At 41.6% G+C, this 18,999-nt stretch overlaps 1 protein-coding gene across 8 annotated transcripts in view; it reads right to left on the reverse strand.

The window, feature by feature from the left end:
• Positions 1–18,999, reverse strand: part of MYO1D (myosin ID) — a 382,230-nt gene that overhangs the window by 266,360 nt on the left and 96,871 nt on the right. For all 8 annotated transcript variants that reach the window (XR_001896300.1, XM_017950496.3, XM_017950498.3 and 5 more), the window contains 6 exons: positions 18,644–18,737; positions 16,327–16,492; positions 13,271–13,324; positions 11,601–11,696; positions 2,810–2,926; positions 359–562 (listed from right to left, as the gene is read on the reverse strand). Coding sequence is in view for 7 of the 8 variants with exons in the window: in XM_017950496.3 (XP_017805985.1) it covers positions 359–562; positions 2,810–2,926; positions 11,601–11,696; positions 13,271–13,324; positions 16,327–16,492; positions 18,644–18,737 (731 nt within the window). In the remaining variant the exon portion in view is untranslated. The remainder of the gene's footprint in view (positions 1–358; positions 563–2,809; positions 2,927–11,600; positions 11,697–13,270; positions 13,325–16,326; positions 16,493–18,643; positions 18,738–18,999) is intronic.

Raw genomic sequence — 18,999 nt, forward strand, 5'->3', positions numbered from 1 at the left:
AATTATTATCAATTAAAAATAAATAAAACTTAAAAAAAATGGATCAGAGCTCAGTCAGTTGACTCTGGCGAAGCATTATTGAGTGAGAGAAGCAGCACAGGAGGCCATGAGAGGAGCTGTGCACATGAAGCCCTCGTGAGCACCGCCCCCAGTCAGCTTCCACTCTTCTCAGAACCTTTTCTGGCAGTGATGCTTACATCTGGGAGTTTTACTGAGGCTTCAATGGCCAAAAAGTATCATTATGGTTTCCAAAAGCCTTAATCCTCTTTCAAGAATGTCTGAATACACGCTCACAGGATTTCACTCGAATTCCAACTGTGATCAACACCAGGTGACAGAGGGTCAGTTACACTCTCACCTTGGCAAAGGCGTCTCTGCCGTAGCTGGCCTCTTGTTCTGTGTGCTGCTTGTCGATGATGTCACGGCCTGTAGCCACAGTCCGGTAAAGAAGGGCTTTCTCAACCATGTCTGTCTTAGTAGACAGCAATTCTGCTATGATAGATACTACTTTGCCATTCTCAATAAGAGGCGTGTCACCATCTACTACAAATTTTAAATTTCCCTGTATCAAAAGTGAAAAAAAATAACACATTATGAAACATTATGTCAAGGATATATTTGCCAATACAAAATATAATTCAGGTGACCTTGTTTGTACCTATTTTCCTAAATACATTATACATCTCAACATATAAAAACAGAGTTTCATCTACTTTTTCCCTTTCTCTACTCATTTATCTTTTTGTTTTCAGTGATGTTTTTGATAGAGAGAAGTTTTACATTTTTATGTAATCAAAGCTATGAATCTTTTGCCTTAAGATCTCTCTTTCTTTGGTGTCATACTTAGACCATTCCTACTCCAAAGGGTTTATGAGCATTTGATGTTTTCTTCTAATGCTTTTATAGTTTTTTTTCCTTAAATTTTTTATTTTATTTTATTAATTTTTTTTTTTTTTTGAGACAGAGTCTTACTCTCTTGCCCAGGCTGGAGTGCAAGCAGTGTGATCTTGGCTCAATGCAAGCTCTGCCTCCCAGGTTCACACCATTCTCCTGCCTCAGTCTCCCAAATAGCTGGGACTACAGGCGCCCACTACCACGCCCAGCTAATTTTTTGTATTTTTAGTAGAGTTTCACCCTGTTAGCTAGGATGGTCTCGACCTCCTGACTTTGTGATCTGCCCACCTCGGCCTCCCAAAGTGCTGGGATTACAGGCGTGAGCCACCGCGCCTGGCCTTTTTCCTTAAACTTTTTAATCCATCCACAATTTATTTTGGTATATGGTGTCAAGTAAGAATCTAACTCTATTTTTCACATGGTTATTAGTTGCTCTAACGGGATTTATTGAACAGTCTAGCTTTTTCTGATTTAAAATGTCCCTTTTTTTTTGAGACAGGGTCTGTGACCCAGGCTGGGATGCAGTGGTGCATTATGGCTCACTGCAGCCTCAATGTCCCAGGCTTAAGCAATCCTTCCACTCCCAGCCCCTCCAAATAGCTGGGACTACAGATGTGTGCCACCACGCCTGGCTAATTTTTGTATTTTTTGTATAGATGGGGTTTTGCCATGTTGCCCAGGCTGGTCTTGGAACTCCTGGGCTCAAGCAATCTATCGACCTCAAACTTTCCAAAGTGCTGGGATTATAGGTGTTGAGCAAACCTGCCCAGCTGAAATGTCACCTTTTTAATATGTTAAATTTCCTCAAGTGTTTGAGTCTACTTATATTCCACTCATTCAATAAGCAATACATACTTATTAACCATCTACCAAATGTCCAGCACATTAACCAATCAGTTGATTAATCTGTTCATCTGGTGCTGAATTTGTGCAAAGAGTTATAAAGTACTACAGCTGTCACTATCATTTTAAGTTTGGTAGAACTAGTCATGTTCTCTCTCTTCCCTCACCCTACCCTATATGACGCTTCTTTAATATACTTTACTTGATCTTTTTCCAGAAAATTCTAGAATCAATAGGTCAAGTTAAAAACAAAATAAAATTTGTTTGGATTCTGAAAGGGATTGCTGCACTGTATTTAAAAACTAATTCAAACAGATGAGACAATTTATAATACTAAAGTCTTCCTAGTCAGGAATATTTATTGTTAAATTGCTATATAGTATTTTTCATAAAGATCCTGTACATTTCTGATTCATTTCGAGTTAAATCTTGCTATATTAAAAGTAATTTTTATTCCAGATTTGAATCCATGTTGTCATTCATATTGTAAGATTATATGTTCAGTGTATTTTAAATATCTCTAATTATATAAATGTTAATGAAAGAAATCTGACACACAGTTCTTTGCTTCTAAGTTTGGTGTGGTATAGTGGGATACAAGTGGCCTATGAATCTGCCAAAGTGGTCTATGGTGTTGGCTCTGGGATGAGCTGGCTGTGCCTTTGAGGCAGTCATGACCCATCAGGGCCATTTCCCAACCTGCAAAATGAGACGATCAAAAATCCAATTCTGATAACCTACGATTCTATGTTTCAAACGCCACTAGAAATGTATACACTAGTAGTCACATCACTGCTGAATTATTTTATCCTTAAAATTAACCAATTCAAAGTTTGACAATACCAGTAAAGACAATTAATTGAAGTCGTTGTCTCCAACCCTATAGTGGCTTGGAAAATGCCTCATAATATTATAAAATGATGGCAAGAATCACAGACACAGTAATTTCTCAAAACATGTACAAAATTTTCTCTGAATACGTTTTAAATCTACAGGGAAAAAACAAAGTTTTCTGAGAAAGCATCCTGTTCTCAGCAGAAGACAATACATTCTGAGAGGTGTCCCTACTCACCAAGTGCAGAATAGTAGCCAAAATCTTATACGCTGTTTGGATCTCCTCAGGTTTGAAGCCAATGACTTTCATGGCATCAGCAACAACTTTGAATTCGGCAGCATCATTGATAGAACACTGGGGATGAAAATGAAAACCTCAGGTTACAGACATTTCATATGAGCGTTAAAATTCAACAATTAAAAAACTAACTTTAAGTTATACCAAGGTTTTGCCTTCGTAGTAAATCACTTGAGGGGATGTTGAGTCTCCAGAGAAAATAAAAATGATTTCAGGAGTTGCAACATTATTTAGCACGTACAAAGCCCACTTGTGTGTGAAAGTCATCACCTAAAATAAGCACTGTGCCCTTTTCTGGAACCTTCAGTGAGGGAGCCAGTCCTGAGCTGGCTCAGACAAGCTGATCCCCACTCCGTGATCAGTGAAGGCAACCGTATGGAATGTGAGATCACAAATGGAAGTGCTGAATGTGGGAGCCTCCAAGATACATGCTTGGCTACTGTTTGTGGCTCTTTGTTCCACAATCGTCTTGTTTAGGCTGGCAATGACACTTCACTCTCATATAATCAGGTGGTTTATTTTCCAAGTGAGGCAAGGTGGGCCCTCAAAAGCAAAACAGCCAGCCTCAGTCATTCAGTAAGCTATTAAATAGTCTGGAACTAGAACTTCATTCTTTCACTCACTTGATACGCATTTCGCAAGTCAGCTCTACTAACTGGTACAGGCAGCTCAGAGATGAATCACCTACCCTTTTAGAGCTGTGGCCATCCCACTGGAAATACAAGTGCATAAACAGAAATTCACAATAAAGCAATAGTAACTGCTTATATTAGTTTTACCACAGCAGCAGCCACAGAGGCTTGACCAATCCTTTCCTCAGTAAGTTTCTCCTCTTGTTTGGATACAGAGACCTGGCCTGATGCTCACTTGTTGAGGAAGGGCCCTGGAAGGGGACCTCTCTGCCTGGTGAGTACAAGTTCCTCTAGTGTCCAGGAGACAACCAGACCAGCCCCTCCTCCTCCTAGGTTTTTGCTTTTTCCTTGGGCAAGATACTCAACCTCAGCGAACCTCAATTTCCTCAGAAATAAAATAGGTATAACATATCTTACAGGGTGGTTGTCGGAATTGAATGAAGATTTATGTAAAGCACCTCCCTAGTACCAGCACATAAAAAAAAAAAACACTCAGCAGTATCAGATATTACTATTATTATAAACTGCAACCATGTTGAAATCAGAAAGTAACTGGATAAAATCTAAATGTCCTACTGTGGGGAACTGTTGGCTGCTTACCTAACAGTCATCCTCTACGCTCATTTATTTCTTGCTGATCGAACCCTGATTTGTTCACTCCTAAGTGTGCATGCCCTTTGTGACTGGCATCCACCTAGCCTCAAGAGGTAAATCTTCACTGGTCTAAACTCATCAGAGCGATCTTATTTCCCTTACCAAAATGGCTGGGTAGCCACAGGCATGGGATGCCATTCTGATCAATACAACATGAGGGAAAGTATTTACAGGGGATGAGTGGAGGAGGGTTCTGGGGAGGTTTCCCTAGCTTATAAAAGGACATGAGCCATGAACATCTCCTTTGCATGTGACTCCTGGAACTTCTGATGACATTTTGGGACTACAAGGAAAACCAGCCTAAGAGGACAAAGCTGTCCACTGAGTGTGGCAGAGTTGTAAGTTGCGGAAACAACCAAAAAAATACCCGGGTCCCTAACAACATCATTAAAGCAATGGATTAACTAATTCTGGAACTGTCCCATCTCAGGGTTTCCTGTTATGCTAGATAATTTTCTTATTGTTTTTGGAGATTTTAATTGGGTCTTCTCTTACCTGCAACCCCAAATATCTTAATTGTATATGATTCCTGCATTTTAGGACTGGTTAAGATACAGACAGTACAATACTTCATAGTTATAAAAATTATTATATTAATTTATATTTGTTTGCATGGAAAGATTATAATAAAAACAGGTTTATTGGTGACTTCTTCGGCCCCCGCATTTGTGGACCGGAGAACATCACCCGAGAGCGCCGGTGCGACTTCCCTGGCCCCCCACACCTGAGGACCAGAGAACCTCGTCCGAGAGTGTATGCATATTTGCAATAAAAGACTGCCACTTTCTTATGTACTTTGGCCTCATGTTTAATTACTTAGCTCTCCTAAATTAAGTTACATTAAATTAAATCAAAACAGTTACTGCCAAATTAATTTAAATTAAAACAGTTGGTGCAGAAACCCGACGCAGGAGGAGACCCTTCCTCAACATCCCCTAAGGGTCTAACGAACCTCCTCCACAGCGAACCGGCTCCCAACCCAACCAGCCACGAACACCAAACAAGTGTTCCAGCTTTCCACTGGTGCCGCTCTGAGAATTTCTTCTTCGGTGAGTACTCCCCTTTGTTAACCATCTCCGTCCGTTTCCGTGTCCTTGGCCTAGAGTCGTACGTACGCCCAAGGACGTAGCCACCCTGTGGCGCAGTGAGGCCTTCAACCCGGAGACGTCCCTCTTGAAGTTCCTCAATTCTCCGTTAGTGGCTCCAGGAGCCCCCGGTCCCCAGCAGCGGCAAAGGACGCTTTGCCACTGCATGAGGTCGGTTTCCATTTCTGGTGGTTAAACAATAGGAACCTCACAATTGAAAATCCCTACGAACACCCCTTTAGGGTGTCTCCTCCAAAACTTGGAAGCCTTACATCTAGCTCAAGATTTAAAACGAAAGCGGCTAATTTTCCTCTCCACTGTGGCATGCCAAAAACCCGGGAGGAGACCCCTCCTCAGGGCCCCCTAAGGTCCGAGGAGCCTCCTCCTTCACGCCGCGGACAGACCAGGACCTAGACATCGCTTTCCACACCTCCAAGTCTCCTAGGGGTGAGTATCTCTTGCCTCCCTCTCATACTCCTTGGCCAGAAGTCCTGCGCAGGCCCAAGGTTTTTTGGTCACCAGGTGACCCACAGGAGAGTTCCCAAATGTAGAGACGTCCGCCCAAAGGAACTCCATTCCAGTCCATGTGAGACCCATCCAGGACGGAGACGTCCGCCTGGAGGTAATCTCCATTCCGGCTCCAGGAGCCTCCCGGTCTCTAGTGGCTCCAAAGGACGCTTTGTAGCCAGGTAGAGTTCGGTTTCCGCCTATAGGTGAGAGAAGGCAATGGGAAATCCCCAATCCAAAATACCTAGAGACACCCCTTTAGGGTGTCTTCTAACTAATCTCAAAACTTTACAATTACAGCAAGATCTTAAATGAAAGCGACTGATTTTACTCTCCACTGTGGCGTGGCCAGTCTCAACATTGAGACTGACAACCAGTCTCAACGGCCGCCTGAAGGCACTTTAGACCGTAACATTTTAATTAGATCTCTCTAATTTCTGCCAGAGGCTCGGAAAGTGGTCAGAAATTATCTATGTCCAAGGCTTTTAGGACTTGCGCTCTCGCCCAGACCTGTGCGCCCAGTGTTAAATGGCCCAGGTCTTGTTAGCCTAAACCCCTAAACCCGGCCCTTGGCCCCCACCTCAGCAACTGAGGAGGACTCCACCTCCATTTCAGATGGGGCCGACGGCAGGCGACCTCCCTCCCGACTTTCCAACCCCCCTCCCTATGGACTTCCTACCACCCCTCCCGACGCTCCTCCTTCAGCCACTCCTCTCACCCCTCCCTATGGAGCTCCAACTGCCCCGCCCGACACTCCTCCCTCAGCCACTCCTCTTACCTCTCCCATTTCCATCTACACTCGCTCCAAGACCGTGGTAGCGGCCCCCATTAGTCAGCCCTCTATCAGTCAGCCTGCCTCAACCCTCTCTACCAGTCAACCTGTCTTAACCTACCCTACTGCTCAGTCTGTTCCAACCTCCCCTGCTAGTTTGTTGCCCCCTCCCCCACCCCAAGAAGTTGCTGGAGCCAAAGGCGTAGTTAGAGTCCACGTCCCCTTTTCCTTGGCTGACCTTTCCAAAACTGAAGAATGACTTGGCGACTTCTCAGCCAACCCCACCTAATATTCCAAAGAGTTTCGATACCTAGGCCAGAGCATATAACCTTACCTGGCATGACTTACATGTCATTCTTACTTCCACTCTTAACCCAGAGGAAAGAGAGTGCATTCTCACAGCCACCAGGCAACATGCAGATCAATAGGCATTTAATCGACGCCACTTGTCACTGTTAGGAGAGATGGCTGTCCCGTCCATAAGAACACAGACTTGAGAATCTACCTAACCGCAGCAGCACTGGCCGCCGTGGGTAAGGACATTATGGTTCAATGTACATCTTGGCCGGTACTGCAGGCAGCCTCTAACAAAGAATGAGATCATATCCTTTGCATAAACATGGATGCAGCGGGAGGAAATCATCCCTAGCAGCCCAGATGAAGGAATAGAAAACCAAATACCACATGTTCTCATTTATAAGTGGGAGCTAAATGGTGAAAACACATGCATACTAAAAGGGGAGCAACAGACATGGGGCCTACCAGAGAGTGGAGGGTGTGAGGAGGGAGAGGATCAAGAAAAGTAACTCACAGGTACTGGACTTAATACCTGGGTGATGAAATAATCTGTACAACAAACCCTGAAGACACGAGTTTACCTATATAACACACCTGCACATGTACCCCTGAACTTGAAAGTTGAAAAAAACAAAACAAAACAAAAAAAAAAAACAGTAGGCTGGGCGCATGTGCCTCACGCCTATAATCCCAGTGCTTTGGGAGGCCAATTGGCGGGCAAAGTCACTAGGTCAAGAGATCAAGATCATCCTGGCCAACATGAGTGAAACCGCTGTATCTACTAAAAACACAAAAGACTAGGTGACTGTGCTTCAGGCCCCCCAGCATCTCGTGGACCGGAGAACATCACTCCGAGAGCACCGGCGCGACTTGCCCTGGCCCTGCCCACACCTGAGGACACAGAGCAACCTCGTCCGAGAGTGCTCATGCTATATTTGCGGAGACCTAAAAGACTGGTCACTTTCTTAGTGTACTTTGGCCTCAGCCGTTTAATTACTTAGCTCACCTAAATTAAATTAAGTGTGACATTAAATGTAAATTGGGAAAACAGTTGCTGCCGAAATCCTCGACTGCCTAGGAGGAGACCCTGCCTCAACATTCCAACTAGGAAGGTCTAACTGGAAGTCTGACTGCCTCCGCCAGCAGAACCGGCATCCCAACCTCAACGTGCAGCCACAAACACTCAAAGGCCGGAAGGCTCGTTCCAGCCTCCTACACCTGGTGCCGCTGACTGACGAATTTCTCACATTCGGTGACCCTGGTCACCCTCGCCGAGCCTTTGTTAACTCATACAGATAGCGCGTAAGCCAATTTCCGTGTCCTTGGCCTGGAGTCAATACGTACGCTACCAAGGACTGTTTAGCCACCCTGTGGCGCAGTCCGAGGCCTTCAACCCACGAGACGTCCGTACTTGAAGTAGTCGCTCAATTCTCCGTCTAGTGGCTCGCCAGGAGCCCACGTGTCTCTATTACAGCCTGGACAAAGGACGCTTTGCCCACTCTTTCCGCGTGATGGTCGGTTGTCCCACCCCTTTCTGGTGGTTAAACACATGGGAACCTCACAATCGAAACATCTACTCCACTGCGGCCATGCTCACAGGTGGAGAGGTTTCGATTGTGAGGTTCAACACCCTCCTCAAATTTTCCCCGCTTCCTCACCATTCTTCATCTTAACTTAACTGACTTTTCCCTCATAAACCCCATAGACACCCTCCTTCCCGACCCATCCCCCAACCAGTAGGTTTCCCAACTTTTTACTCTCATAGAAGACCTAGCTTGGCAGGGTGCCCTTTGTGATTTCAGCAATGTTGAACTTACCCTCTACACCTTTGTCATAATTATTATGGTTCACTCTAATTCCCCTAGTTACTCCTACTAATCCTAACTTTGTATGGAGATTCTAAACCTGGTCTACAGACAACCAGATACACTCAGTCATGCACGGCACTGCAGATTGTCCCAGGGTTGTCACTCTGCCCTCTCCCTAAATAAAATGTGGACTCATTAGGCCAGGATGAAGGACAGATACAGGGAAGGAGAGGCTGTAACCAGAAGGCAGTAGAAAGCCCAGACCTCCCCAAGGGCCTCTGCTGCACTCAGTCCCTGTTGAGTCAGAGATAGGGAGAAGCCAGGAGGTAGGGGAGTTGGTGAGGGGAGCAGCCTTGGTGAGCGGGAGGTGGAGAGACAGAGAGAGAGACAGAGGTGGGGAGAGACAGAGATGACAGAGATCAGGAGAGACAGAGATGAAGAGAGACAGAGTGAGACAGAGATTCCTTTTTGCTACTCTACGCCAAACTCTTCATGGTGTAATTGCACATAAGCTCCCAGCAGGACCCAGACGGCCCCTGTTGGAGGCTACTTTTGGTGTAACCAAACTCTATCTAAAACTCTTAACCATACCTCCATCACCCAGTCCCTTTGCGTTCCGGTATCTTTAGTGCCTAGCTTAACCCTATATAGCAAAGGAGAATTGTCTGAACTAGCTTCCCAGCTCAGCTCCAGCAATAACATCCAAAAGCGGGCTGTTTTTCTTCCCTTAATTATCGGGGTTTCCCTAGCTTCAACAATTTAACGCCCCCTTAACCCCCGGACCACCGGTATGGCTACCGCCTGTAGTACAGCAGATGCTTCCATTCCTAATTCCCATACTAATCCTCTGCCTTATGTTATGTCTTGCTCCCATTCTAATAAAATTTCTCCGAGCCAAGGTTCAAGAGATCACCCGAGTCACCTTCAACCAAATGCTCCTGCATCCCTACACGCAACTGCCAACCTCAGACCCTAACTACGCCCCTTAACAGCAGGAAGCAGCCAGACAGACCACGGCACCCTAAATTCTTATAATCAATAAGAGGTTGGACTGTTTGGGTGAAGGAGAAAGGACAAGATGGAGGAAGGTGAACAAGAAGGCATAATCCATGTTGCTTCCAGGTTCTTCCTCACCAACTTTCCCGCGCACGGGAAGATGCAGATCAACCGAGCATGCTCCAGGTGATGTCAATCCGAAGAGATCAAAACTTACCCGGCCACGCCTATGGAGAAGCCCCTATCACGCCCTTATCCTGCCCACTGCCCTCCCCCTTCCAGTACCAATGCATAAAAGTCTGCCACTGGCAGGAGCCAGCGTGACTTCTTTGGCCCCCGCATTTGTGGACCGGAGAACATCACCCGAGAGCGCCGGTGCGACTTCCCTGGCCCCCCACACCTGAGGACCAGAGAACCTCGTCCGAGAGTGTATGCATATTTGCAATAAAAGACTGCCACTTTCTTATGTAAAAAAAAAAAAAAAAAAAAACAGGTTTATTTAATCAGGATTTATTGTATGATTCCATTTATAAATATAGACGCAAACCATTATCAATAATCATCTCTGTATGATAAGATTTAGTGTATTTTTGTTTCCTTTTGGTTCATATTTTAGGTTTTGACTATGATCATTTATTACTTCTTTGTCTTAGGAAGCAAAAACAAAAAGGTGGGGAAAGCAGACATGGAAATTTTTGATAAAAAGGGAATCTAAGCTAAATTTAATCTAGAAAAAAGGCTATTAATTTAATATTTGCTTTCTGTGGGGACTCTACATGACTTGGTCAAAAGTAACTTAGTCAATAAGACAATTTGACTGAAAACAAACATTCCCAGTCACTGGCTTTCCAAGCGTTGACTTTACAATTCTTTACACATCTTTAAGTGCCTCTGGCTAGTTCTCAGAGAGCTGTAGTGTTGCCCTCTATTGTTTTTTGTTTTTAATTCATTTTCAGGCAAACATGCCTGCTCTCAGATGACTGTAAAAGTAAAGTTGTTGTAACCTAAATGTCAAATAATGGAAAATTAATTGCAGAAACCAAAATATCATTAATTTCTATGCACAGCAATAAAAATACAACTAAACCAATAATGCAGGTATAATTAGTTTATTTTAATAAAATTTTTAAAGAAATACCTCCCATGTCTTAGATCTTTTTCCTTTATAGTTTCTTTTATTTCTCCCCCAACTATGAAAGCAATAAATTTTTTAATATAGAATTTTTAAATAAGGAAAAACAGAACACAAACATCCATAATCTCACCCATCCAGAATAATTAATACTGTGATCTATATCCTGCCATATCTTATTATACGCATTTATATACCTTCCCTCCTATGAAACAGGATAATAGTGTAACTATTATCAACAAACTATTATTAGAATTAGTTGTAAAATTACTAGCAGAAAATGAACTAGAAATAAAAGAGCAAAAATATGCCTGCATATAAGTGTATGCAAGTGCTTGTATGCAAGAAAAGAGAAAAAATGGAAAAACTTGAAAGTTGAATAGAAATGCCTCAAAGGCCACAAAACTATTTCTAGGGTGCATCAAAATCAATATTCGAACAAACAGTGAATGGAGAATCAAAGTGCATTTTAATTTTGTCTTACTAACTTGCCTTTGGCCAAATCATACGGAATCTTCTTAGGAGGTAGGCTTCCTAGTCCTATCAATATTTTTACCGTGTCAAAATAAAAGGAATAGGGATAGGATTAGAAATTAAAATACAACATTGAACATAGGAAAAAACTTCTTTCCCGTCAGATGGTGATAAAATATCACAATTGATTTTAAGCAAAGTTGTTGATTCAAAAATGTGCTGAATCTCTGTCCTTGAGAATTTAAAAAATAGAAGAGAATAAAAGAGATGCTTATTGGCCTAAAGGCAGCAGGCTTGACCAGATGATTATTGAATGTCTCTTCCAATTCTTTGATTGATTTATATCTGAGCAATCTCAAAGAGGAAATTCTCACCTTTAATTGAGCTCCCACATGAATATAGTTGTAGGATGAAAGGGATTTCTGGAGATGTAGAGAGCGCAGTATCTGCTCTGAACCTCCTTGGAGTAGCTGAAAAATATTTAGTTAGAAATAAATTGGCCAGATGTACACTGAACCAAACGTGAACTTAGTGGTAATCTAGCTTTTATTCATTTTCTGGGCTTAATTCACTTATGTCTTCCTTTTTCTAGCTTTGAAGAAGTTTTGTTTGTTGGTTTGTTTATTTTTTTAAACCTTCAAGGTAAATGGGCTTCAATGTCATCAGTTACAGAGAATGTTATGCAGTCATAAAGAAAATTAATCTGAAAATGTCTCATCTCATTTACAATATAACTGGCATCAAAAGTTCTTGCTTTGAATGCTGTCATTTGTAAAACAGGATCCTATGCTCTGTGGTGGTTGCTTGCTTAGCAGCCTCATTACAGACAGGATGTAGTTCTGTCTCAGAATTTAGAGAAAGTCAATATTGCTACGGAAGTAAGAAGCATCAGCAGACAGTCATATGCTGAATCACACTGGAAACAAACAGCTTTTCCTCATCAATCAGTACCTCTCAGGAAAGGAGGACAGCTGGGGAACCATGATCGTAGTGTTGGATAAAGATAAATTTTAATACTTTCACCCAAGTGGGGAGAGCACTGGGAAAAAGTTACAGGTTATTGAAATAAACAGAACTCTTTTAAATTTGGTAGAAAAATAGCTTATTTAAAACATGGCAAATTGCCAACAGAACCATAAACACAATATTGATAGTGCTTTTATACAGAGCATGTTTTTGGAAGGTATTATGTTTATATTCTCTAAATTAAACTGTATGCTTTCATTTACTTAAAAAGTCTAATTATCAGATTTTAAAAATTGATTTTTAAAATGAATGTATCAGAACTTATATATACAAATGAGTAGTGTCCATCAAAGCAGTTACCTAGAAGAACCTGAACTCGACTGAATCGCATTCAGTTGTATTGTCACCATTCAGTTACTTTCTGTTAGCCTTGATTTATATTACTTTGGGCTTTAAAAATTACAATATATCATACTTGTTCTCTAAGTGTAAAGACTTGCCAACAGGAGGGCTATTTAAAAACTTCTGCTTTAGAATCTAAAGGCACTTTTGAAATACTCAAATTTTTTTCTAAACTTGATGGATTAAAAAGGCAATTCTCCCTAAAAGTTATAAATCTGGATTTTTTTTTAAAAGTAATCATATTGCTTTTAGTCTGTATGAGTGAAACAAACTGAATTTGTATTCTGATCTCTGGAACTCCCAAATATGGAAACAACAGCTTCAATTCAAACTAAAACAAAAATTAATTTAACATTTAGAATGTACCATTTCAAAAGCTTCCACAGTCATTAAAGTGTTATCTACACTGCAAGAAAATATGGGGGATGCTCACCCAAGGCAGTCATCTGGTTGGCTAAGCTCCTGCCAGCTGGGTGGAACAGTCATGCTCATTCAAGCTCTTAAGCACGTAGGGCAGGGGGTGTGGTGCATGCGTGTGTGCATGCGTGCATGCAAGACATGTTGTGGGGCCAATGGAGATGAGGGATGCATAGGACAGGGGAAAGCCCAAGACACAAATACTCATTTCCTGCACAACTGGGCAAATGATCAATTATCTGTATAATGGATTACTAACCTGATAGAAAGAATGAAAGCTTCTTTCTCCTGGCTGTTGCACAATCACTCGAGACTAAGACAAAACAAATAAAAATGGTTAACCTGAAAATGTGCCCCTAAAATAAAACAGTAGCCACTTTCTTAGGGAACTGTCAGGCCTCTGTGCTCAAGCCTACACACGTATACATTCAGATGGCCTGAAGCAACTGAAGAATCACAAAAGAAGTAAAAATGGCCGTTTCCTGCCTTAACTGATGACATTTGGTGCCGTGACTCGGATAGGGGACCTCCCTTGGGAGATCAATCCCCTGTCCTCCTGCTCTTTGCTCTTCAGGTCCTCTTTGCTCTTTGTACCTCAGGTCCTCAGACCAACCAGCCCAAGGAACGTCTCACCAATTTTAAATCAGGTAAGCGGCCTCTTTTTACTCTCTTCTCCAACCTCTCTCACTATCCCTCAACCTCTTTCTCCTTTCAGTCTTGGCGCTATCCTTCAATCTCTCCCTTGCTTTAATTTTCAGTTCCTTTCCTTTTCTGGCAGAGACAGAGGAGACACGTTTTATCCGTGAACCCAAAACTCCAGCGCCGGTCACGGACTCGGGAAGACAGTCTTCCCTTGGTGTTTAATCACCGTGGGGATGCCTCCCTGATTATTCACCCACACTCCACTGGTGTCTGATCACTGCGAGGATGCCTGCCTTGATCCTTCACCTTGGTGGCAAGCACCACCTCCCCTGGGTGTCAAGTGCCACCCCCGCCCCCGCCACTGCCCGTGTCTCTACCCTCTCTTTGCTCTGGGCTTGCCTCCTTCACTACGGACAACCTTCCACCCTCCATTCCTCCTTCTTCTCCCTTAGCCTGTGTTCTCAAGAACTTAAAACCTCTTCAACTCACACCTGACCTAAATCTAAACGCCTTATTTTCTTCTGCAATACCGCTTGACCCTAATACAAACTCTACAGTGGTTCCAAATAGCCAGAAAATGGCACTTTTAATTTCTCCATCCTACAAGATCTAGTAATTCTTGTCATAAAATGGGCAAATGGTCTAAGATGCCTGACATCCAGGCATTCTTTTACACATCAGTCCCTCCCTAGCCTCTGTTCCCAATGCAACTCGTCCCAAATCTTTCTTCTTTCTCTCCTGTCTGTTCCTTCAGTCTCCACCCCAAGCTCAGAGTCCTTTGAATCATTTTCTATGGACCCATCTGACCTTTCCCCTCCTCCCCAGGCTGCTCCTCACCAGGCCGAGCCAGGTCCCAATTCTTCCTCAGCCTCTGTTCCGCTATCCTATAATCCTTTTATCACCTCTCCCCTCCTCACACCCGGTCCAGCTTACAGTTTCGTTCCATGACTAGCCTTCCCACCTGCCCAAAAATTTCCTCTTAAAGAGGTGGCTGGAGCTGAAGGCATAGTCAAGGTTAATGCTCCTTTTTCTTTATCCGTCCTCTCCCAAATCAGTTAAATATCCTAAAGACCCCATGGATTATATACTTATCTAAGAATGAGTCTTCTCTATGGGGTTTCCCCTGCAATTCTTTGATAATTCTTTTTATTGCTTAAAACAGAGGTCCCTAAAACTTTCTGAAGAATGAAACTATTTTGATTTTTTTAACCTGGAGCCTAAAGATGGAATTTGGTGGTTGGGGGTGGGATAAGGATTAGAAGTGGGGAGAATAGGAAGGAATGCTTAGGGAGGAATATTCTCAACATTCCTTTCCCCAGAGTCTGCTGGCATTTCAAAAAGCAATGCCTTATATCCTGTAATAAAAGTCAGTTGAGCAAGATCAATCCATAGGGACCTCTGCCTTAGATGGTTCCAAAAAACACCGCTGTTAGGAGAGGGTTCAAAATATGAGTTCATTCAAAAGGACCCTTTTGATTGAATATGTATTATACATAAAGTGAATTCATGAAACATTTTGGAAAAAAGACTGATAATGATACCTGGCATTTCCTGTCCTTTTTCAACTGACTCTGATAATACATTTATTTCCTTAACAGTCCGACTTCACTATAACAAACAAAAATAAAGATTATACTGCATTATATGGTCATAAAGGATGCTATGGCCTAATTGGGATAGGAAACCCTTAACTGAGAAAACCTGTCAGCTTAGATCTGTGTAAATTCAAGGTGGAGACTTAATTTTATAAAGCACAAGCTTAACTGTAAAAATGAACTCTATGTATTCTCTTGCAGTCATGTCCACTGATAATCAAGATTAGTTAAGACACAACCAGCTGGGTGCAGCAGCTCATGCCTGTAATCCCAGCACTTTGGGGGACTGAGGCAGGAGAGCTGCTTGAGCCTAAGAGTTTGAGACCAGCCTGGGCAACACAGGGAGACCCCATCTCTACAAAATAAAAAAAAAATTAGCTGGGTATGGTGGCCCTTGCCTGTGGTCCCAGCTACTCAGGAGGCTGAGGTAGGAGGAACGCTTAAGCCCGGGAGGTTGAGGCCGCAGTGAGCCATGTTCACGCTACTGCACTCCAGCCTGGATGACAGAGTGAGACCCTGTCTCAAAAAACACAAAACAAAACCAGACATAACCTCTCTGGTGGTCCCAAGAAGAGAATTCTAATTGGAATCCTCTAGAAATTGGGCCTATTTTAAGTTTTTACTGACCAAATAAGTGCTTCATAATTAGGATGTAAGACCACAAATTACATATATGTTACTATAAAGCAATGAACAAATAGAAACTAGAAGAAAATGAAATATCAAATTAATTAAAATTAAAATGTATAGAAGATGGTGATGTACAAAAAGACTAGAACTGATTAGTCTTAAGATTGATTTTCGGCTAAACCTTACCCAGAAGTTGGCACACACTCATACCTGTGCCCCCACCCATTCACACGCATAGCTAAATCTATCTACAAAGTCCACAACTTTTTCCAACTTGACATTGTAAGTGCTAAGAAGAGAAGACAAAAGAAGAATATCTTATCATAAAAAGCTAATCCAGAAGGGAGAATAGGATTTAAAGCTATTTTGAGTCAATAGAAGAAATTCTATAATTTGTTTAAACATTCAGCACTTAAAACATTACCCTCAGAAATTAAGCACATTTTACCTTTTCCAGTAAGTAGTTATTGATATGCCCACCAATAGGGTCACCCTTGAAGTCAAAGTTGATATCCATGTATTTTCCAAACCTGCTGGAGTTGTCATTACGGTTGGTTTTGGCATTTCCAAAAGCTTCCAAAACACAGTTGGACTTAAGCAACATATTCTTCACTCTTTAACACAGATACACGAAAGTCATTATAAAAACTTATAGAGACTAGAATTTTTTAAAAACTGGATTTTGCTGAAACACATACAAATATTTATACAAAGATGCTGACTCCAGCATTGTTTGCAATATCAAAAAAACCCAAACAACTTAAATGTCCACCAACAGGGATAAAAATAAATTTTTGTTTCCCAATATAATGAAATACTATACAGGTGCTAAAAAGAATGAGGTACATCAATATGTACTCACATGGAAATGTCCAGCATATATTAATGAATATAAAATCAAGTTGTCAAACAACATGCATTGCAGGATCCTTGTGTGTCTATGTGTGTGTACACATGTATGTGTGTGTGTGTGTGCATGCACATGTGCCAGCAAATGCTTAAAAATTGGAGGGATTGGCACACCTTACTATGGTTATCTAGACAGGAGACTGACGGAGTGGGCAAAGTAGGATTTCAGGGAACTTTTATGCCTTCAACTTAATTCTGTAATTTTTGTTTTTCCTTTTATAAATGTACATATTTTATCTACATAAAGAAAAATTTTTAAAAGATGTGTTCTGAAAAGGGAAAGAATAGGTGATACAGAAAATGATACAATTTTTAAGGCACTTGCTTATAAAACCTGGAATTGTGATATTTTATTGTACTTAGTTATACATCACAAATTTAATCTTCACTAGTTCAGAAATTGCTCATTATTTTGTTTGAAGCTGTATGGTACTTCTCCTTTGTACCAGTCATTTAATGCATTCTTTATTCGATGAATGCTAACTTTCTATACAGCAGTCCCTCCCAATGGATACATTTTAAACTTCATGCTATATCCTTGTTTTCATTCCACTGATAAAATTCCTCTCATACAGGCATACCTGCAGAAATAACTTTGGCCTCTGAAATGACTTGATGTGGCAGATCTACTGTTACTCCCACTAATACTGGAGAGTTCAACCTTATCGCCTCATAAACGAAAGCATATTTTAAAAACGTGTGCATAGGGAAACTGCTTGTGATAAGATATGTTTGTGAAAGACTAGTAAATTTATATATGCCTTACTCTACTATAGTAGGTGTAAAATTAATTTATTTCTCATCTAGTTGCTCTCCTGAGCTCCTAAGGAAATTAAGAAAACTTACACACATCCCTGTCCTTGTCAAACTAGATTGCAAAGTCAGAGTAACAAGCAGGAATGTGTTACAATTAAGAAAAATGCCTCTCCTGACCCAGCAATGCAGCCCAACGTGATGAAAAGAAGAAAGGGCACGCGGGGTAGTGAAGTGTAAGCGCTCTTCTTTTACACCAACCCAGTATCCTTTCTTCCTATTCATAAAACTGAAGATTGTGATGTGTAGATGAGGTGGGACTCTTTACTAAATTAGTACTGAGCTTTGAAGTAACCAATTAGGAAAACAGTTTCTCTCCTCAAAAAGGCTGTGCCACATAATTTGAGTCTTGTTGCTTGATAGCTATCACCCATTCATCCCTTACATATTTGTTAAGCAAATACTATGTGCCAGCTGCTCCCCTAAATGCTGGGCCCCAGACAGTAGAGACCAGCGTTATCACTCATCTTTCCGTGAACAACAGCACATTATGGCATGAAATCCTTTTAGAAAATGAATCTTGTTCAGAAATTCCACTGTCAGTGGGTTCTGAATGTTGTAATGATGATGATGGAAAGGCATGGGTCTGCCTTCCAGAGTCCCACTTCTCTCAGAACACAGTTTTTTAAAAACCCTGGTATGGTGAAAAGAGCAAGGAACCTGTGAGAGCTTGAACAATAGAACCTACCAGTATAAATTATAACAGCTCCGCTGACCACATTCAAGTCAACAGTAACAAACCAGGATGGGAACACTTTCAACTGCTTCAGAGTAATGATTCTTTTGGTCTCATAATTAGGTAAAGCTTACCATAGTAGTATTTTTCTACTAAAAACAAATCTAGAAATAGATACAGTGAAATAAATAAACGTACAGAGACAATATGCACTTAAGAGAATCAAAGTAGCTTAATCATCAAAAAATGCTCAACCCATAGGTTTAGACCCCAAAAATGCTCAACCTGTAGAGTTTAGGCCTAGCCAAGTCTATAGAGAAAACGGAGTGCTAAGAAGAATTCCTCCCCATTATTAGAGTGCCCTTACCTTTCAACCTCTGCTCTCTGACTGGGGTTGGTGATGGCCGCAATATACTGCATAATGTACTTACTGGCTTCCGTTTTACCAGCTCCACTTTCCCCTGGGGGGAAAAATTGTTCAGGGCTTAACATAATAATTTAAACCAAGAATAAGCTAATTTTTAATAGAATAATTTAAAAATCTGATACTGGTGATGCATTTAAAATCCCTCATGTTGCACTGTTTCATTTTTTTGCTTTTTTGAGTTATTTCATCCTGCCTTGACATGGTTAGTGGTTCTAACAGACGTGAATATGAGGAAGAAAATAAAACTATTACAAAACTAAAATAATGAGTAGACTACAAACAAAAATTTACTTAGG

Source organism: Papio anubis, chromosome 17 (genome assembly GCF_008728515.1).
Source record: "Papio anubis isolate 15944 chromosome 17, Panubis1.0, whole genome shotgun sequence".
Classification (NCBI taxonomy): Eukaryota; Metazoa; Chordata; class Mammalia; order Primates; family Cercopithecidae; genus Papio; species Papio anubis.